This window comes from Oncorhynchus mykiss, chromosome 8 (genome assembly GCF_057628025.1).
Source record: "Oncorhynchus mykiss isolate SJ-2025 chromosome 8, ASM5762802v1, whole genome shotgun sequence".
Taxonomy (NCBI): Eukaryota; Metazoa; Chordata; class Actinopteri; order Salmoniformes; family Salmonidae; genus Oncorhynchus; species Oncorhynchus mykiss.
This window is the reverse complement of record NC_143029.1, coordinates 56,819,099-56,842,097: the sequence shown is the minus strand read 5'-3', so window position 1 is coordinate 56,842,097 and position 22,999 is coordinate 56,819,099. Positions and strand designations below refer to the sequence as shown.

General features: G+C 42.8%; 1 protein-coding gene across 2 annotated transcripts; it reads right to left on the bottom strand.

Annotated features, from left to right (window-relative positions):
* Positions 1-403: 403 nt before the first annotated feature.
* LOC110530153 (schwannomin-interacting protein 1) lies at positions 404-16,805 on the bottom strand. Of its 2 annotated transcripts, none has more exons than XM_036985710.2 (7): positions 16,459-16,805; positions 13,736-13,848; positions 10,106-10,238; positions 9,650-9,853; positions 2,714-2,837; positions 2,432-2,525; positions 404-1,681 (listed from the first exon to the last, which is right to left on the bottom strand). In XM_036985710.2, exons 1-7 carry the CDS (start codon positions 16,486-16,488, stop codon positions 1,630-1,632), a joined length of 750 nt encoding a protein of 249 aa, XP_036841605.1. In that variant the 5' UTR covers positions 16,489-16,805; the 3' UTR covers positions 404-1,629. The 2 variants fall into 2 exon arrangements, with proteins under 2 accessions (XP_036841605.1, XP_036841606.1); XM_036985711.2 differs by having other exon boundaries at positions 10,121-10,238.
* Between the last annotated feature and the right edge of the window lie 6,194 nt (positions 16,806-22,999).

Sequence of the window (22,999 nt, the reverse complement as noted above, 5' to 3'; positions counted from 1 at the left end):
CAAAACTAAATTACATACCGTAAGTGTTTGGAGCCTTGTGGTGCAAGGTGTGGAAGGAGGGGAGAAACGACCTGTTAAGCACAGAAATAACTTGCTGCTGTATTTTCAGGCCTATATTCAGCGAGGCTATGTCATAGCATTATAGTGATTTTTGACATCCATAGAAGAACACAACTACTAGGCTTCCGCTACCCTAAGTTTGACCTTATTTTGAGGTTTGTATTTGCATGTTTTATTTATTAAGAGGTACATGTAGGCAAATGCAGCCTTCTTTGGTCCCTCAAGCAACCTTCTGTACCATTCGTTAATTCATTTAAACTGTCCCTGTCTCATCTGCTGAGTTAGATCTGGTTCATATAGCTACCAAGACTGACCACGACCAGTGAACCAATAACGACACTTAAACACTTAAAACGTTTATTTATCATTTTCATCTCTGTACACAAAACGTTGTATGATTTCTGAATGCTGCAGAATACGTTTGAATGAGTTTTAGTATAATCTGATGGAGAAAAAAATGCAAAAGACCTGCTAGAAAATGACATTCTCCAAATGCTGAAGATTGACTAATCATAGTGAACACCGATGACCATCATCTACAACCAGGCAACGAGGCATCCAAGTCTCCTTCCAGGACAGAATTTGTATTTATTCAGCCGAGACTGACCAGCTATCGCTTTACAAGTGTCAAGATCAGTCAGCTCCGACATCTTTAGTTCTTAATCATTGGGATCATTACTTTGTCCATAATATTTGACTGTGGACTAGCATTAGAGTCACAAAGCAGGGAATGAATGACATATTGACGTTTGGGGCGTCCTAAAAATATTGGACTAAACCAATGTTAATATTTGGAACACGGATGTTAAGTAAGATTAGTTATTTAAACCCTGCCACAAAGAACACTAAAAAGACTCTTAGCTTTCACTTCACCTATAGTGCAGACAGAAAATAAGGTCAATGCAATCTGTCTTTAAATTTGGCAAAATCAAGGGCCAACCAGTAAATCTTCAGAACATCAGCATGTTAAAGCAGGTGGAATTAAGCAACAACAGCTGTACTACATCCACGTGTGTCTAAATGATTCATACAAGAGCTGTGCAGTTGCAGCACAGTTTATATCCTGGGAAGCCTAGGAGCTCATTCCTTAGCAACGGCACAAACAACTACAGTATGTTGTCAATAGATATAGCTATGCAGTGTGTTGAGTATTCTACAAAGCACACGACTAGCTGAGCAGGGCAACAAACAGAACTCTAGTCATCTTCTGTGATCAAGCTGTCATTACGAGACGTGGTTTATGACAGGGGACTGGACTTTTGCCTGACCACTTAAAACTCAGGGCCCTATGTGACTCCCGGGAGGGTGGGGTCCTCTAGTAGTGGACGGTAGCCCTGACGAGCTAAAGCATGTCCAGGCTTGGTCCAGCCTAGTACTAACATACCTGAATCACCTAATCAACTAAGCATCAAAAGATATTGATGAGTTGAATCAGCTGTGAAAGTGCTGGGCTGGAACAAAAGCCTGCATGCCTTATTGGTGTCCAGGACCAGGGTTGTTGACCACTGCTCTGTGGTGGTTGTGGTTGTCATGTGACGTGGTTGATGATGGGGACAGGTGGCCGGGGTTTTATTTGGAGAGGGTTTTCTCTGCCATGTGTCTCTGCTGGCTCTGAGCATACCTGTGACAAAAAAATAACAACAAATAACAGTTATGTTAAAGAATGCATGGGAAAAGTCCTCCTTAGATAAAACATTTTAGAAAGGATGCAATGTTGACCTGTTTTCAGAAGAATGCCTTTTTAAACTGAGACATTTCAGAATGCATTTAAAAAAAAACATTTTTTTTTTTTTAACTAGGCAAGTCAGTTAAGAACAAATTCTTATTTTCAATGACAGCCTAGGAACAGTGGGTTTAACTGCCTGTTCAGGGGCAGAACACAACAGATTTGTACCTTGTCAGCTTGGGGATTTGAACTTACAACCTTTCGGTTGCTAGTCCAACGCTCTAACTACTAGGCTACCCTGCCGCCCCATTTGACTTCCAGAACAAACAGAGGCCTATTGTTATTTGCGTTAGTGGTGTGTGTGTGTGTGTGTGTGTGCGTGTATATATTAATACATGTATGTGTGTGTGTGTGTGTGTGTGTATATATTAATACATGTGTGTGTGTGTGTGTGTGTGTATATATATTAATACATGTGTGTGTGTGTGTGTGTGTGCGTGTATATATTAATACATGTATGTGTGTGTGTGTGTGTGTATATATATTAATACATGTGTGTGTGTGTGTGTGTGTGTGTGTGTGTGTGTGTGTGTGTGTGTGTGTGTATATATATATTAATACATGTGTGTGTGTGTATATATTAATACATGTATGTGTGTGTGTGCTTCTGTGGTCATAGTACTGGGTATGAAAGGGGCTCTCCACCTGGTCATGTCCTCTACGTCCACCAGCATAGCGTCCTGCTCCACATGAAGCTCATCTCTCATCAGCAACAGCTGCACCAGCTCCTCATTCAGGCCTGCAACGTCATCCCATTTTTGTTGTTGTTTTATCTCAACATCCTCACAGCACCAGAACAGCAGAGTTCTGACGGTGGTGATGAAGGCAGATTGTGTCTGTACGTAAGTGTGTTTTAGTGTAGCGTTTGTGTGCATACGTGTGTGTGTGTGTGTGTGTGTGTGTGTGTGTGTGCTTGTGTGTACTCACTCTGTATTTGTGAGTGCAGATCGTTGGTGATGACCTGGAGCTGACCCAGGCTCATGTCCCTCATGTCGCCCCTCCTCAGACTCCTCTTCATCAGACCCTCACTGATGTGGGGCAGGTGGGGCAGCTGCACACAGAGAGACCCAGGGATAACGTTAGAACAATGTTAAATAGAAACCGGGGTCGCAGTCATTAGTCAGCAGAGTCATGTTGATCTAATGTTGAAGAGAGAAATAAGGACATGATAGATTGCGTATTTGGGGTTAGGGTTATTAGACGCAACCCACTGGGCACACACTGGTTGAATCAACTTTGTTTCAACGTAATTTGTCAACGTATTGTGACGTGGAATCAATGTGGGAAATACATTGGATTTGAAAAAAAGTAATCAACCAGCACTGTTTTCTTCTCATTTCAACCAGCGTTGTTAGGGTAAAACTTGACTTGATTTAACCTGACTAAGAGGTTGTTACATCATTGTCATTTCCACATAATCATCAGAACTATGTATGTGCTGAAATTGCGTTGAAAATTGTATGTGTAAATGTAAAAAAAGATTTACCCTATATACTGTCTATTGGGGTGATTGAAATTATGTTGAATTTCATATTTAATTAGACATGTTTTATTTGACCTTGATAGTAAAACAGTATGCTTGAATCAACGTCATTGTTTCAACTTTGTCCTATCAACCTAAATAAAGAGATGTACTGCAATAAAATGAGACGCCTCAGTTCAATGTTTCCCGCCTGAACAGTGACTCCTACTGGTACATGAGAGGTAATGCACTCCAAAGAGAACAAGTCCACCATCCAGACACCTAGCTCTGTGTACGCTGCTTAGCTTTGGAAACAAACTGTGTTGGGGTCAGCTGGGTTATCACTGCAACACATTCAGACATTGCTCAGATTCCATACTAATTTGCGTAGACTACCTAATAACATTTAGTAGTTGAAAAGTAATCCCTATAGCTTTTCTTACACAAGCTGTATGTGAAAATACATTCGGGAGTGAGATTGGGTTTATGTAGGCTACATTGACATCAGATTTGCCCAATGGACACCATTTAATGTGTGCTGTCATTCGTCAATGGTTGATTGGATCTTTGGAAGTTTAGACATAGTTACCATTATCCCTATATCATTTGGATGCCAAATGATTCATAATAAACCTTACCTTTGGATATTGTGTTGTATATATGTTATTCATAATATAGCCTACAGTATATATACTATCCAAGCAGAAGATAACTTCCCCTTCAAATGTTGATATTTGGTTGCGTTCACAATTCAATATCCAGTTTGTCCACAAATGAATGATTAATATGTTGGATTCACATCTGCATCTCAACCCAAAAAAATCAAAGTTAAAAAATAGAACTACACCAAATCTAACTTTAAATTCACTTCAAAAAAAGTTTGGTTTGATTGAGTCCTATTCTCCGACTTCCATTTTCGGTTGAGTTGGAGAACCAACAGATTAATAACTTGCAGATTAAAGACAATAACCAAAGGTAAAGTTTGTTATTGGAATCCTATTTATAGGGCTAATGGTAACTACTTCTAACTGTCCAAAGTTCCAATCAACCTTGGAAGAACGATAGTATACATCTCTACACATTGGAGTGATGGTGTCCTTTGTTGGGCAAACCAGATGTCAATGTAGCCAACATAAACCCAACCTCACTCTGAATTTACTTTCGCATACAGCCTGTGCAAGAAAAGTAGTAGAACCGTTATTTAGGTAGTCTACACACATGAGTATGGAAGCTGATCAATATTTTAATGTGTTGACATGATAGCTCAGCTGAAAAGAACAGGGTACATACTGTACAGGTAGCCATCTGGATGTCAGACTTGTTCTCACTGAAGTGAATTACCCCTCTTATACCAGTAGAAGTCACTGTTCAGGCAGGAATCATTGGACTGTGGCTTCACATTTGAGTTTAATATACCTCTTTATTTAGGTTGATGGCGTTGATTCAAACATACCATTTTACAATCAACATTGAAATAAGGTAAAATAAAATAAATAAAAACTGTGATATAATTTCAACCACCCAGTAAACAACACATGACCAAAAGTATGTGGACACTCGTCGAACATCTCATTCCAAAATCATGGGTATTCATTTGGAGTTGGTCCTCCTTTGCTGCTATAACAGCCTCCTCTCTTCTGGGAAGGCTTTCCACTAGATGCTGGAACATTGCTGCAGGGGCTTGCTTCCATTCAGCCACAAGAGCATTAGTGAGGTTGGGCGCTGATGTTGGGCAATTAGGTCTGGCTCGCAGTCGGTGTTCCAATTCATCCCAAAGGTGTTCGATGCGGTTGAGGTCAAGGCTCAGTGCACACCAGTCAAGTTCTTCCACACCAATCTCAACAAACCATTTCTCGCTTTGTGCACGGGGGCATTGTCATGAGGAAACAGGAAAGGGCCTTCCCCAAACTGTTGCCACAAAGTTGGAAGCACAGAATCATCTAGAATGTCATTGTATGCTGTAGTGTTAAGATTTCCCTTCACTGCAACTAAGGGGCCGAGCCCAAACCATGAAAAACGGCCCCAGACCATTATTCCTCCTCCACCAAACTTTACAGTTGGCACAATGCTTTTAGGCAGGTAGTGTTCTCCTGGCATCCGCCAAACTCAGAGTAGTCCGTCAGACTGCCAGATGGTGAAGCGTGATTCATCAATCCAGAGAACGCGTTTCCACTGCTCCAGACTCCAATGGCGGCGAGCTTTACACCACTCCAGCCGACGCTTGGCATTGCGTATGATGATCTTAGGCTTGTGTGCGGCTGCTCGGCCATGGGAAACCCATTTCATGAAGCTCCCAACAAACAGTTATTGTGCCGACATGGCTTCCAGAGGCCGTTTGGAACTCAGTAGTGAGTGTCGCAACCGAGGACAGGACAGAATATTACAGCACTCGGCGGTCCCGTTCTGTGAGCTTGTGTGGCCAACCACTTCGCGGCTGAGCCGTTGTTGCTCCTAGACGTTTCCACTTCACAATATCAGCACTTACAGTTGACCGGGGCAGCTCTAGCAGGGCAGGAATTTGACCAAACTAACTTGTTTGGACTGTGAAATCCTATCCAATTCTGTGATCGGGAGTCCCATAGGGCAGCGCACAACTGGCCCAGCGTCATCTGAGTTTGGCCGGGGTAGGCCGTCATTGTAAATAAGAATTAGGTCTTAACTGACGTGCCTCATTAAATAAAGGTTGTTGTTTTTTAAATGTATTGAAAAAAAATGAGGGTGCCACGTTAAAAGTCACTGAGCTCTTTAGTAGGGCCATTCTACTGCCAATGTTTGCTCTATTTTATACACAGCAACAGTGTGGGTGAAATAGCCTAATCCACTCATTTGAAGGGGTGTCTACATACTTTTGTAGATATAGTGTATATTCAGTGTAATATATATTTCAACCACCCAATCCTATATTATATATATATATATATTGTATAGGATGAAAAACATGTTTTATTTTTTCTATGTTTAGTTGATATAACAAAATGTAAGTTAGGTTAAGTCAATGTATTTACGTTTAAGTTTTTTACCCTAATTTCAATGTTAACAATGCTGGTTGAAATGAGATGAAAACAGTACTGGGTATTACTTTTTATATTTTGCACGTTGATTCCACGTCACAATACGTTGACAAATCACATTGAAACAAAGTTGATTCAACCCGTGTGTGCCAGGTGGGAAATTACTCCATCCTTTCATTTATCCTGATCATAGATCAGTTTCTTTAGACCTGGGTGAGTTAAATCCCCACCATTGCTTGTTTAGGTACTGACACACACATCTACAGTGCAGTAGTACTACAGTCAGGGGGGGAAATTGCTTGGCCTGATCACAATGACTATATAGTTGTATTTACAACTCATTCACCACAATATCTGGGGCGGGGAAAATATAAAAATTACATGTACAAAAGGCAGCTCCCAATTTCTCAGAAGTACTAAAGCACTTTTGCTTGTTCCAAAAAAAGCACGGTTTAATTCCAGTAAATAACTGTGTCTAATGGACGCATTGTCCCACCCTGGCTACCTGTCAGGCCTCTTGCACATACACACAGTCACGCACACATTGCGGATGGAGCAGAACCCAAGCCGGATGCCATGTCCTACATATCTTTGCTTACAATCACAATATGAGTAACCTGCTTAATTGCCTACACATACAGTAAGTGAAAATGTTCTGAAGTACACGTTTTTTTTCCCATCACTCTTGGCCTCAGATTACACAGGTCACCAAGTCCTCAAATGCCACAGGAACTCGCGACAATCCAACCTTGAAATGGCAGAAGCGGCTGAATGTCACTCTCTGTACCAGGAAACATGACATAGTAGCAGAAGTCTCAGTGTTCTCCTTGTTCAACTGAAAGTTGTATCAGCCCACATTAAAAAATACTGTAATATACTATGGTATAAATACTGTAGTATTACTATATTTATATACTATAGTATTTGCTGTAGTGTTTTGCACAAGATTTTTGTGGACATGACTGTAGTTTACTGTAGTATTTACTGTAGTGTTTTTGCAGACATTACTGGAGTATACTGTAATATCTACTCTAGTGTTTGTGGGTGGGGTACATGCAAATTCAAATTTCTGTATTATTACTATAGTTAAACTGTCGTGTTTTTGTGGAAATTTTTTTGCGCATTAATACTGTAGTATTCTACAGTATACAAAAAAATGATATACTACAAATTATCGAAGGATACTACAGTGTGTATTATAGTATTCTCCAGTATACTACAAAATGATATAGTATACAGTATACTATACAATTCTATAGTAAGTACTACACATGATCAAGAGATACTACAGTGCAGAGTATTGTATTCTACAGTATACTTACAGTTTACTACAGAATACACTTTTTACACTTTTTACTCAAATACTCAAATCAAAATCAAATCAAGTCAAATCTTATTTGTCTAATGTGCTGAATACAACAGGTAAGCATTACAGTGAAAGGCTTACTTACAAGCCCTTAGCCAACAATGCAGTTTTAAGAAAAGTAAGTGTTAGGTAAAAAATAGATAAGTGTGCGGGGGTACAGGTTAGGGAAGGTAATTGATGTAATATGTGCTTGTAGGTAGAGATAAAGTCACTATGCATAGATAATAAACAGAGAGTAGCAGCAGCGTAAAATAAGGGGGGCAAACTTAATAATGGTGTTGGAGTTGTGCCTGGCCATGCAGTCATGAGTGAACATGGAGTACAGGAGGGGACTGAGCACGCACCCCTGAGGGGCCCCCGTGTTGAGGATCAGCGTGACGGATGTGTTGTTTACCTACCCTCACCACCTGGGGGCGGCCCGTCAGGAAGTCCAGGATCCAGTTGCAGAGGGAGGTGTTTAGTCCCAGGGTCCTTAGCTTAGTGATGAGCTTTGAGCTACTTATAGTAAGTTGAACTCAAAGTCAATGAAAAGTCCTTATTACTTATAATGTTTATGTGGTAATGACATGTTTTTTTTTTGATAAGTTACACCAACTCTTTGAAAAATATGGTAACAAATTCACTTTTTTTCCCAGCATGCTCTACTGCTGGTTTATTTTTTGGAATTGTTTTTAATATTGGTGTTTTTGCATGTACATTGAGTGATTGATTAATCTTATGCTACACAAAGGGCCTCAGATCACACAGGTCATCAAGTTCTCAAAGGCCTCAGGAACTCCGACAATCCAACCTTGAACTGGCAGAAGCGGCTGAATTTTACTCTCTGTACCAGGAAACATGACATAGTAGCAGAAGTCTCAGTGTTCTCATTGTTCAACTGAAAGTTGTATCAGCCCACATGAAGAAATACTGTAATATACTATGGTATAAATACTGTAGTATTACTATATTTTTATACTATATTATTCACCGTAGTGTTTAGGGAAAGATTTTTGTGGTCATGACTGTAGCATACTGGTAGTATACTGGTAGTCTCCTCACACTGTTCCTAAATATGGCAGTCATCATGAATATTCAAGCCAGCATAATGTGACATGCACATAGAGTTGCAAAATTCAAGTATATTTCCCAGGTTTTCCAGAAATACCAGTTGGATGATTCCTGGAAATCTTTCAACTGGGATTTTTTTGAAAATCTGGGAATTTTTGGAAAGTTACTGGAATTTTGTAACCCTACTTGCAGGCCTGATGTGGCCTGTGAACCATGAGTTCACCTGTATCTTGTAAAGCTAGGCATCAAAATAAGGCCTCATGAGATACATAATGTATTGTCATAAAGCGGTTCCTTAAATTGATGACATTTGCCTAGGAATTCACTTGGTGAAGGCCACAGTACTGAAAATGAACAAATCCAAAAACCATGTCTCTGTCACTAACAAATACAGCAATAGGTGGTAACTTTACAATTCACTCGAAAAGGCAAGGCACACTGGGAAATGATTTAGGAGGCGTGGCTTAGTGGGGGTGTTGCTACATTCTTTTATTGGTTTGAGTAATGATGACTACAAAATCACTTTAAGTAACTGTACTCATATTAAGTGCAACAGTTTTCCTCAAAAGTTGTGAGTAATGACAGCACATTGGGTTTTACAGTGTACTACAATATTCTATAGAAAATTGTGGGATTATTTTCACGTGGGAGTTTCATATTAACCCACGTCTTTTTAATCTTGAGACTCAAAAAAAGAATTTGCTTCTTCGCCATTAGGGCTTTTCAGCCACTGCTTTGACATCAAACTGTAAACGGAAATGTAATGCTATTTATTTTGTACAATTCCCTTGCATCTAAGATGTAACTTGCTCTCGCATCTTGCAGCTGTAATGCATGTCCCCAGAATAATTCTGTGTAAAATGTGTTACTTCGATCACACCATGGCCTCAAAGTCTCCTCGCTCTCCAGCCAAGTCAACTTAGCAGAAATGACGGGTCTACAACACACACACACACACACACACACACACTGACCAGGTCGGCGACGGGCGAGCGACGGTGGAGCTGGATCTGTCTCTCCACCTCTACCTGCATGCGGGCCATGGGGCGAGCCAACGCCAGCGCCACCCTGGCCTCCTCCTGGAGCCGCCGCTGCACCCGCCAGAAGCCACAGTCCTCTAGGGGGTCCGAGTCCTCCTCGCCCGTGTCCCGGTCCGACAGCGACGAACTCTGCTTACTCTAGACAAACACACGTGCACAACAGAGTCATTATACAGAATCCTAGATGGTAATGTATGATCACGCACGTCACCTATACATGCATACTTCGAAGTCATCATCCACACAAACTCATCGGTGTGAGAGTAGGCTCACACACACACATTCCACAGTCAATATGCTTATTTTTCTCCCGTAAAGTCAGGTTCAAATGTATCGCTTGTGTGAACGAATGTGGAGAACACACACAAACTCACACACACACACATTTACATCTATGGCGTGTACCACGGGTGACAGCGGCGTATCCAGGCTGGTCTCTGTCTTGCTGTCCTCGGCATCGCTGTCCTTGTCACTGCTGCTGTCATTCACAAAACACACCTGCAGGTTCACACCACTTGGAGGACTGACGGTGAGCGAGAGGGAGAGAGGGAGGGAGGCGGGGAGAGAGAGAGTATGATCAAATTACAACCTTAGAAAAGAGGGATCGACAGACAGAGAGAGGGAGGAAAAGGGAGAGAGAATGGCTAAATTCCACACTGACCCATATAACCCTATATCCTTAGGCATTTCCTGGAGATAGGAAAGGATTGAGCAGGTATATTCATATTCTCAAGGTGGACCACTGATATATACATTAGGTCGAATGTTCACCATATTGCGTTAACCTTTCCAATCCTTTTAGATCTACACAAAGCCCCTAAGGGTAGTGGCTAGTGGTCAATTTGGAATTGAATTGAGAAAATGTGCAAGGGGGAGGGGGAAAAAATGCCTTCATTTCACTGTCCTCCGCGGATCTTAGATCTGGCGGCCCCAGACTGGGTCTTCATTTCATTCCAGAGAGTTGCTTTCAAAAAATCATGAAAGGTGAACTATTGCTTTTACATCAGCCCAGTCATCTCAAATCCGCACAGGAGAGTGAAAGAGGGCAGAAGGGATCATTGTGGGGTGTTTGGGCATTGTGTTGTTTCAATTGCTCACATCATGCCATCACTGTTATAAGTAACAGATCAGGTCAAGGGTTACGAAACCCGGCTCAATAAGGCTCCCTCCTCAATCCATAAAACAAGCAAGCACAAAAGGTTCAACGAAACAACCAAACGCACAACGTGACATAATAATTGGAGACATTGACAGCACAGGAGGCTGGTGAGGGGACGACGGCTCATAATAATGGCTGGAACAGATTGAATGGAATGGTATCAAACACGTCACTCTATTCCAGCCATTATTATGAGCCCTGCCGTCCCCAATTAAGGCGTCACCAGCCATCTGTGGCCACAGTGATGACAGTCTCTTGGCCACAGTGATGACAACGAGTCACGAGTTAACTACTCTCTGTCACCTTCAGTGAGCCAGACTTTTGTGTAATCTTAACAGCTCATACTGAACCTAATTCCTTCAAGCTCTAACAAAACATGAAGTGAGGAACCACACCCAACTCCCCAAATGCCTGTTCACATTGAAATTGTCAGCTTACAATGTACTTTGACCTTCACTAAGGGTCACGTGACAGAACATCCAATAGGAGCAGCGGACGTCAATAGCCAACACTTCTTTATTTCCAGTGGCTGGACCACAGAAAGACAAGCACTTCCTTAAACTGGACTGACAAGGGGCGGTCCCCTTTAATTTGAATGAAATCCGAGCTGTTTTATAGGAAAAGAGCAAGGTGTAGGCCCTCACGTTCACTCGTCAGAGAGACTTACCATTTCTGAGGGATTTGGTTCACCTTGTCTCTATACTCGTGCATTTCGGTAACTTACCATGTGTGGGTGTAATATGTTCTTGTACGGTTTTTGGGTGTGTGGGCTTAGTGGTTATGTGTGAATGCTCAGTATAATAGTCTGTGACATTTGTGTCATTTGAAGTGACAGTTCATTGTGTGTGTGTGTGTGTGTGTGTGTGTGTGTGTGTGTGTGTGTGTGTGTGTGTGTGTGTGTGTGTGTGTGTGTGTGTGTGTGTGTGTGTGTGTGTGTGTGTGTGTGTGTGTGTGTGTGTGTGTGTGTGTGTGTGTGTGTGTGTGTGTGTGCATTAGTGGTTTCACTATGCTATGAGCTGATGAGTATTTCCAAGTCAGTGTGCAAGTACATAATCCGTGCTTGTGACGTATATGTGTTGCGTCTGCATGCTTCCCCATTCAGCCATTTTAAGTAAGTGACTCTTGTCTTGCACTGAAGAATGAATGAAGCTCTTGTGTTACTAGTCTGAAAGACTGAGAAAACAATGTAGCTAGCTTTCCCTCTATCTCTCTCTCTCTATACATTTCTCTCCCAGCACTTTCTTATCTCCCCTTGTGGGATTTCCTCTGCTTCAATACCTAAATGACTCATTTCATGGGGCTCCTAAAAGTGAGAGCATCTACTGCTCCCAGACCCGATCCCAAATTTCCCCCTATCCTCTAGGCTCATGTGGAGATTTGAAGTGGTTAAGACAGGTATAGATACACTGAACAAAAATATCAACACAACATGTAAAGTGCTGGTCCCGTGAAATCCCAGAAATGTTCCATACACACAAAAAGCTTATTTCTCTCAAATTTGGTGCACAAATTTTACATGCCTGTTAGTGAGCATGTCTCCTTTGCCAAGATAATCCATCCGCCTGAAAGGTGTGGCATATCAAGAAGCTGATTAAACAGCATGATCATTACACAGGTGTACCTTGTGCTGGGGGACATTAAAAGGCCACTCTAAAATATGCGGTTTTATCACACAACACCATGCCACAGATGCTTCAAGTTGCAGGATCCCCAGACAGCTGATGAAACTGTGGGTTTGCACAAGCGAAGAATTTCTGCACAAACAGTCAGAAACCGTCTCAGGGAAGCTGATCTGCGTGTTCATCATCCTCACCAGGGTCTTGACCTGACTGCAGTTTGGCGTTGTAACCAACTTCATTGGGCAAATTCTCACCTTTGATAGTCACTGGCACGCTAGAAAAGCGTGCTCTTCATGGATGAATCTCAGTTTCAACTGTACCGGGCAGATGGCAGACAGTGTGTATGGCGTCGTGTGGACGAGTGGTTTGCTGATGTCAACGTTGGGAACGGAGTGCCCCATGGTGGCGGTGGGGTTATGATATGGGCAGACATAAGCTACGGACAATGAACACAATTGCATTTTATCGATGGCAATTTTAATGCACAGAGATACCGTGGACGAGATCCTGAGGTCCAGTGTCGTGCCAATCATCCGCCGCCATCACCTCATGTTTCAGCATGATAATGCACAAGGATCTCACAAGGATCTGTACACAATTCCTGGAAGCTGTAAATGTCCCGGTTCCTCCATGGCCTGCATACTCACCAGACATATCACCCATTGAGCATGTTTAGGATTCTCTGGATTGACATGTACGACAGCGTGTTTCAGTTCCCGCCAATATCCAGCATATTCACCCTGCCATTGAAGAAGGGTGGGACAATATTCCACAGGGGGGGGGGGGGGGGGGGCGTATGTGACCAACAGATGCATATCTGTATTCCCAGTCATGTGAAATCAATGGATTAGGGCCTAATGGATTCATTTAAAGTGACTGATTTCCTTAAATGTACTGTAAAATGTAGGAATTGTTGCTTAGTTTATATTTTTGCTTAGTGTAATTTGGTAGTAATTCCACCCAGCCTGTTGGACAGACGTACTATTCACCAATCCCACATGGTTTATATTTGAGTACTCTCTATTCAAGGATGAGTCGCCCTCCTAGAAACGCTGATCTAAGCCGGCCTGCGTTTGGCAGAGGGTAAGCTAACCCTGTGACCTGTGACCTGTGCCTAGCTCTCTTCAATTAGAAAGTATGTTAAATACTCACTGCGCTGTACAGCACCACATCCTCTAGTGGTGGAAAGGGTGCTGTACTACTGACTCTCAACATTTGTATAATGATGCTGCTATAACCCACCGGGTGGGAAGGCCGTTCTTGCTGCAGCTGTTGTAGATGACTGGCTCCTCGTCGTCATAGAAACTGCCAAGAGCCAGCTTCTGCCTGATGGACTCTCTGTCATTCCTCTGGGCCTGGTGGAGGTAGAGCCATGTAGAACAGATCAATTCTCCAATATAATACCACAACAGTACAACAATAAACCTGAAGTAAAAACCCTGACGATAAAGATGGATTTTCCATGTATTGGCTTCTTTAAGAGGCACAGCAAACTAAAAGGATCGGACGACGTTCAAATATTCGGAGCAAGTGAAATAGAACGAGAGGAAATGAAAATATACGACGCACGCTCCTGCTTAAAGCAAAGCAATAGGGGGGATGTGGAATTGGAGTGTGGTCACACAGGCACACGAGGAGAAGAGGTCAGAGGAGAAATGGGAGACGAAGGGATGGATGGAGCGTGGCAATGGAATCTGAGTTCATGCTCGAGGTGGAATCACTGTTGACTCAATGAGCCGCGAAGAGAAGGGAAAGAGCTACGCACGCCAGGAGGAACACACAGACACACACACACACAAGTGAAGGCATCACACGTACACTTATCACACAAATACCATATCAGACACATACCGCATACACATCACATATTGCACAATATACCATACACAACCAATAGGATCACACTTGAACGTATAAAAATACTCCATCCATCCCAAACGTTCACCCCACATAGATCAAAGACCATTTGTAGATGGAGAGATGTGCACTCATATGCATTTGCATAAACACGCCACGTAAATAGACACACGTCCCTCCTATTCACTATTGTAGCCTAGTCGTCAACAGTGAGTGGCGGAGCGACAAAGAAACACTCATCGAGGTCGCCATCAATAGCCTTCAGTAGACAGGCTGCCTATTGTGAGGTCATCAATAATGGCCGTCAACAGCAGAGAATCAGGAATTTGAGTCACTTGATAGGATCTCTGGGATCAACACACACTCACTGGACATGTCGAAGGACGACAAATCCGTACGATTTTGACGGGCCTGTAAACGTCCAGTCGCCTCGCATTGATTTCATCTCATCTTTCCTCTCCTCTCTTCTATTTCCTGCTTCCCATCTTCCTTTCCTGACTATTCATTATATTATCCACCCCTCTCTCTATTTCTCCATTTTGTCCCTGTCCACCCACTACATCCAAAGCGCATTTTGTCCTTGTCCATTACTGGGCCCACATCCCTCAGGCCTACTAGTCGTGTGTGCTGTATCTCTCTCTCTCTCTCTCTCTCTCTCGCTCTCTCTCTCTCTCTCTAACTCACACACATTTAAACACAAACCAATTTAGACTATCCACACTTTCTCCTGCCCACTCATAGACTGTGCCAACACATGCACTCCCACATAACCGCAACACACAAACACCAACACACATCACAACAAATACATACTCCTCTCAAATCAATTATACATTGCCCATACCACACATAAGCACTCACAAACACAGAAATACAACAACACACGCACAAACACGCACATGAACACGCACATGCACCAACATAGAAACAAACAGAACACAGATGGGCTATGATGTAACGTCATAAATCACAGATGGACACTCCCATTGTAGAGGAAGCAACCAACATTCCACCCACTCTAGTCTCTTCCCACTGTAGACCGTGCCAGGTACTGTCCTACTGGGTAGTTAGACCATCTATACTCACAGCCAGGTACTGTCCTACTGGGTAGTTAGACCATCTATACTCACAGCCAGGTACTGTCCTACTGGGTAGTTAGACCATGTATACTCAGCCAGGTATTGTCCTACTGGGTAGTTAGACCATCTATACTCACAGCTAGGTACTGTCCTACTGGGTAGTTAGACCATGTATACTCAGCCAGGTACTGTCCTACTGGGTAGTTAGACCATCTATACTCACAGCCAGGTACTGTCCTACTGGGTAGTTAGACCATGTATACTCAGCCAGGTACTGTCCTACTGGGTAGTTAGACCAGCTATACTCACAGCCAGGTACTGTCCTACTGGGTAGTTAGACCATCTATACTCACAGCCAGGTACTGTCCTACTGGGTAGTTAGACCATCTATACTCACAGCCAGGTACTGTCCTACTGGGTAGTTAGACCATGTATACTCAGCCAGGTATTGTCCTACTGGGTAGTTAGACCATCTATACTCACAGCTAGGTACTGTCCTACTGGGTAGTTAGACCATGTATACTCAGCCAGGTACTGTCCTACTGGGTAGTTAGACCATCTATACTCACAGCCAGGTACTGTCCTACTGGGTAGTTAGACCACATAGCCCATGTGAAACATAAACAGCATACCCTGTATGATGTTTTAGGTATATGCTATGTATTACTGAACTGTAAAAAGCATGGCATAAACCTACTCTTAAACAAACTCTCATGCGATGTGCAATGTGTTCACACCTACCTAGGAGAAACAGCACCTATGCATAAATGCACACCAAAAAAAAACCATACAGACTAGAAATGTACACACACACACACAGGATGGCACAGCAAAACCTACAGGCTAAAGTATGTAGTCTCAAATACACACACAATCAGGTCAAATATACACACGGACACGGACACGCCCTCACATGACAAATTCACACACGTACACATAACCCACACATTGACCTAACATACCTATATTAACCTAACACATACGGTATTTGAATACATGGTATACATTATACTAGAACCAAACACACACCTGGTAGACACGTTTCTCCTGATGCACCATCCTTCAGCGCATTGTACAGGCAGCAGCGCTACCCTTCTCTACACTGCAGTGAGCCAGACCCAGGAGAACCACTCATATACCACAGCTAAACGCAGAAGGAGGGAGGAGGGAGGAGAGGAGGAGGGAGGAGAGAAGGAGGGAGGGGGATGGATGAATGGATGGGTGGATGGATGGAGGGAGGGAGGGAGGGAGGGAGGGAGGGAGGGAGGGAGGGAGGGAGGGAGGGAGGGAGGGAGGGAGGGAGGGAGGGAGGGAGAAGAGTCTGCGCAGCTGATGGAAAGACAAGGGCGCTCTCCACTACTCTCCTCCTGGTGACTGTTAGCATGGCTGCAGCTTCCCAGACCTATCTGCTCCTCCATCTCTCTCTTTCCCTGTATCCTCCTTTTTTCATATCTCTTTCTTCATATTTCTCTTCATATCTCCATCTCCCTGTCTCTCCGTTCCACTGTGGGAACAACATGATTGATGGAGCGCGAAAGGGAGAGACGCGATGATGAAGAAATGTGAAAGAAGAAATCAAGGAAAGATTTTGAGATAGATATAGAATTAGGATGGGAGTGAATGAGAGGTGGAAAGACTAAATGTAACCTGCATTTACCAGATTGAAATGATATTCAGGATATTATGCAAAGAGCAAGACTATTATATAATGTGGAGTATCATCTGTTCCACTGGAGGCAAAACAGTGAAAGGAGAGCTGACCAGGATGTTGACAAGTCTAACATTCACCAGTGGAGACTCCTCAGAGGAGAAAGGGGAGGACCATCCTCCTCAGTGAAAAAAAAAGTTAAACATTGAAAAATGTATCCTTTTTAGATAAAACTTTACTAAATATATTCATGTCACCAAATAATTGATTAAAACACACTGTTTTGCAATGAAGGTCTACAGTAGCCTCAACAGCACTCTGTAGGGTAGCACCATGGTGTAGCTGGAGGACAGCTAGCTTCCATCCTCCTCTTGGTTCATTGACTTCGATACAAAACATAGGAGGCTCTTGGTTCTCACCCCCTTCCATAGACTTACACAGTAATTATCACAACTTCCCGGAGGACATCCTCCAACCTATCAGAGCTCTTGCGTTATGAACTGACATATTGTCTACCCAATCAAAGGATCAGAGAATGAATATAGTACTGAAAGCATAAGCTAAAGTTAGCTAGCACTGCAGTGCTCCTTCATTTCTTCAAAAATGAAGGAAAGCAAAATAGTGTAAGAGAGAGAGTGAGATTTATCCTTTTTTATTCACTTTCAGTTTCACTTACTTAGCTAGCAAATACAGCTGGCTAGTTTAGTTACTCAAACACCCGGCTGAAACAGAGGGATGCTGTGTTAGCTAGCTGGCTATGACTATCCAACACAACACTGGAACTCTTCCAAGTCAAGTTAAGATTTTGGTTTCATTAAGTTATTACCACTGTGGCCCGTCAGTGTAACTGCTTACTGACTATACACTGTAATGTTACTGCATGATTGTATCAGGTTTACATACACAGTTCTATTAGCTATGTTGACTATGACGTTACTGCTAATATGGTGACAACTATGTAGGCTGTGTGTAGCGGTTATGATATGGTTTGGCTTGGAAAGGTTTTTTCGCCTGGTCACATACAGCTGATGTGTTGAGCATTGAAGTCCACAAACGAAGGGAAAAGGTGAGAGGAGGAGAGTGCATTCTGTCGAACAACATTTCTTAAAAGGAAGCAAGTGAAATGAGGATAAAAATAGCTGAATTTGTCCAAAAGAAACTTGTTTGCTACTGTTGGACTAATAATTACACCCTACATAAGCTAGATGCGGGCAAGAGTGTGCAAGGCGGTATTGAATGTGTCACTGTTTGTCCATGTGTCACTGTCTGTCATCTCAAATTCTTCTCATGACCCGTGTGCACCTACGTCGTAAAGTTTCATTCATATGCTAGGTTGTAGCAACCCCATGATGGGTATAGGGAAAATTCAAGTCATAGCCTAAAACTATCAACCTTACATTGAACTGTGTGAACGGAATACGAATGACAGTCATCCAACATGCTGTAATAGAAATAAGGCCATGCTCATTCAAAAATATATATAATCCTCCCTCAACATGAACGTGACTGACCGCCACTGACATTCACCTAATGCCACGTTTGTGTACATGTTTGTAAATGTGTTTTTTTTTGTGTGTACACTTTGTTTGTTTTCCTCCTGGAGGATTGTTCCTCTCTTTTGACCATCAGTCCAAGTGTGGTGAGTCATGAGACACAGAGAAGGCACTCACACATACACACGCACATAGGCACACTCACACATACACACGCACTCGGCTCTCAGGGTGCTACTGTGTCACCATGCAGCAGTGGCTCACTGTGGCTGATTAAACTAACTAAAACCTTTTGAGTCATCCTCCATCACTTCCCTTAATGTATTATACTGTGGCTATAAAATGAATAGAGAGGAAATCCTTAGTCCACAGGGATACCATTAAAAACCAGTGACTGTAGCTGGAAATGCCCCAACTCTCTGTAATGGTCCTCTGATTGGTCAAATCATGGATTGGTTTCGAGCTAATTGCTTACTCTACACTGTCATTGGCTGGTATGCACCATCCAGTGGACTATCTCTACAAACATGCAGACACATCTACAATTACACACAGAGAGAGAGAGAGAGAGAGAGAGAGAGAGAGAGAGAGAGAGAGAGAGAGAGAAAGAGAGAGAGAGAGAGAGAGAGAGAGAGAGAGAGAGAGAACTTACAGTGATGTCGAATGACCTGCTTGCTCTCCGTTGACGGTCAGCCAGAGGAATGAGAATGTGCTGCAGCTCCTCAGCCCAACTCAGGCTGTTAACCATCCCGCCACCGACATTTCTTCTTCTTCCTTCTTTTTCTTCGTCACATGCGTCTTTGTTGCACTTGCTCACCCACCACTGGTCTATGGCCTTCTTCTCCTAGCGTTTCCCCTCCTCGTCCTGGTCATCCACATCCATGTCAAAGTCCTCCTGCGTTAGATGACCGGGCCTGTGGAAAGAGTCTGGTTCAACGATGGGGGAGGGGCTGAATTATTGCTTGGGCCCAGAGGCGGGGATAAGAGGTCAGTTCTTATCTCCATCCTTTCCTCTATTTTCCCGGGGAGTAAGAGGATAAAGATGAATAAAGGAGTGTTTTTAGGGTGCACGTGCATGGCCACATTCGCAACACGGGCACAGGTTTACGTTGCACCACTCACAAATATGCCCTGATACGTGAATACATCTAATGTGATGTCGTGGAACAAAAGTGCTCAGGATATTCGTTGGCTCATTATGTGAACGTCCTTTCAGAGTGATGGACAGACATGGAGTAGCTATATCTATGTAGGATCTACTATAGCAGCGTTACTGAAAGAGAACAGTCAGTAAACCATCAAATTATCATGTGAGTATCATGGAACCACATAATGTAATTCTGACATGTCATCTAATCACACACCACAGGAGGTTGGTGGCACCTGAATTGGGGAGGACAGGCTCATGGTAATGGCTGGAGCGGAGTCAGTGGAACAGTATCAAATACATCAATGCCTTTCCATTTGCTCTGTTCCAGCCATTATTATGAGCCGTCCTCCCCTCAGCAGCCTCCACTGTCACTCATGCCACAAAAACATTAACAAATGGCGCTTACAGTCACTGCAGAGACACAGTTGCTTCTCAAGAGACTAGCGATCAAAATGCCAACCCACATCGGGGGACAGTGATGAGCCGAGAGTCAAACCATTCAACCATGAGGAAAAGACCACTAGTGGACAGGGAGAGATGCACAGCAGTGATCGCCCAAGGATGTCACTCATCTCCAGCCTCCGTGGTGGATCTCTAGGGCGGGTGACTCAAAAGCCCTACGGCACCTAAACACCTGACATTCGAGACTTTCAAGTAAAGACACACGAAGACAAGAAAACCATGTTTCATGGTTCTTGTGATTCAATTTCAGGGATGAAAACACAGCAATGTGGAACTCTGTGTATGAGCGTGCGCTCTGTCGTGAGTAGGATCTGAAAATATATAGTGGTGGACAGAATGGGGTGAACGGAGGAGGAGGGGCCTCCATGGAGTCAAACAGTTTCATCAGGAGTCAAATGTTAGAACTGGAGGAGACATTGAAAGCAAAGAAGACCTCGCTTTGTATATAAAAATGTGGAATTTAAGTGAAGGACGAGGGAAACGACCAACCGGGTATTAACCCAGGTCAGTAGAGTGACACGTACAGTACATTGAGGTCCAAAATGATTGACTCCATTTTATTGAATCTTTATTTAACTAGGCAAGTCAGTTAAGAACAAATTTGATACCGTTCCACTAATCCCGCTCCAGCCGTGTGTGTGTGTGTGTGTGTGTGTGTGTGTGTGTGTGTGTGTGTGTGTGTGTGTGTGTGTGTGTGTGTGTGTGTCAGCCGGTGACTGTCAAGCAAAAAAATTGCCGGTCTTACGGTAATTGAAAGTTAATTAAGATAAACACATTTAGCATTTATATTATTTTATAATATGAAGAATACAATTGAACATAGCTGAATAAAATACACAGAACAAAAAATATAAACACAAGATGTAAAGATAAAAGATCCCAGAAGTGTTTCATATGCACAAAAAGCGTATTTCTCTCAAATGGTGTGCACAAATTTGTTTACATCTCTGTTAGTGAGCATGTCTCCTTTGCCAAGAGAATCCATCCATCTGACAGGTGTGGCATATCAAGAAGCTGATTAAACAGCATGATCATTACACATGTGCACCTTGTGCTGGGGGACAATAAAAGGCCACTCTAAAATGTGCAGTTTTTTCTCACAGCACAATGCCACAGATATCTCAAGTTTTGAGGGAGCGTGCAATAGACACGCTGTCTTCAGCAATGTCCACCAGAGCTGTCGGAGGATAATTTAATGTTAATTTCTCTACAATAAACCGCCTCCAACATCGTTTTAGAGAATTTGGCAGTATGTCCAACCGGCGAGCGGTTTGCTGATGTCAACGTTGTGAACAGAGTGCCCCGCGGTGACAGTGGGGTTATGGTATGGGCAGGCATAAGCTGCGGACAACGAACACAATTGCATTTTATCGATGCCAATTTGAATGCAAAAAGATACCATGACGAGATCCTGATACCCATTGTCATGCCATTCATCCGCTGCCATCACCTCATGTTTCAGCATGACCATTGTCGCAAGGATCTGTACACAATTCCTGGAAGCTGAAAATGTCTCAGTTCTTCCATGGCCTGCATACTCACTAGACATGTTACCGACTGAGCATGTTTGGGATTCTATGGACCGACGTGTACGACAGCATGTTCCAGTTTCCACCAATATCCAGCAACTTTGCACAGCCATTGAAGAGGAGCGGGACAACATTCCACAGGCCACAATCCACAGCCTGATCAACTCTATGTGAAAGAGATGTGTCGCGCTGCATGTGGCAAATGGTGGTCATACCAGATACTGACTGGTTTTCTGATCCACGCCCCTACGTTTTTTTTAAGGTAATGTATCTGTGACTAACAGATACACATATCTGTATTCCCAGTCAAGTGAAATCCATAGATTAGGGCCTAATTCATTTATATAAATTGACTCATTTTATCATTACTGAACTGTAACTCAGTAAAATCTTTAAAATTTTTGCATGTTGCGTTTATATTATTATTCAGTATAAAAAGGTTATTTTCTCTAAACAATTTGAGGGAATGCGCACATGCGGCTATTCTGTGTTGAGCGGTTAACAACAAAACAGGTCCTCCTATATGTTTAATTTAGAGTTATTTGTTCAACTTTAGTTGTGATACAAACGTTGGGCTATATGTTTAGACTTTTTATACATTCTAAGGCTGCATGATGCAACTCTAATGAAAAAAGTGAAAGGCATGAGCTCTGCTTTGCTTGTTGCGCAGGCTGAACACACTTCATCAGTCTCTCATTCACAATTTGACAAGCACTTGATAATGCCTTGAATTTCACAGTGGCATCCCCATTGTGACCATAATGCCTCCTAAAAACATCCATGCCTTGTGGCCAGCTGCCGTTGTGCCCTTGGACTGGATATAATAATTATAATTCCCTTCTCTCGGCTTCAAAGCACCTCTGACTCACATAACTCTCTCAGATATCTCAGTTCTTATTAGCAAATTCCCGTCATATGATCGGGTCTTTCTCACGGACATTAATCCATTAGCGGGAAAACACCACTCTCAAATGTGCCCGTAAATGTGAATATGCATGTAAGGCTTTATTATAAAGGGGCATTTTTATGGTGAAAATTTCTTCCCCAAACTTGAAACTCATGTACCGCCTATGTATGCCAGTTAGGCTCTACGCCGGTTGTAAAGCGGATTCATGTGCTTAATATTAACGGTTATTTGGCCACTTTAGTTGTGATACAAACATATGGGCTAGGTTATATGAGGTGTGCAACTATAATTTGAAAAAGGCATGTGCTTTTCCTTCCTTACTGCACACAAGCTGAGCATCATTCCCAAGTGATAATACATAAGTGATAGGATAATATTGTC

Bases quoted from the DNA above. Each gene is read 5' to 3' on its own strand.
- LOC110530153 (XM_036985710.2), bottom strand. From the start codon at position 16,488: ATGGTGCATCAGGAGAAACGTGTCTACCAG. The intron at 13,849-16,458 runs GTGTGTGTTTGG...TACCTCCACCAG, and splicing joins AGGAGAAACGTGTCTACCAG to GCCCAGAGGAATGACAGAGA. The intron at 1,682-2,431 runs GTGGAGAGCCCC...TTTTTGTCACAG, and splicing joins GACGTAGAGGACATGACCAG to GTATGCTCAGAGCCAGCAGA.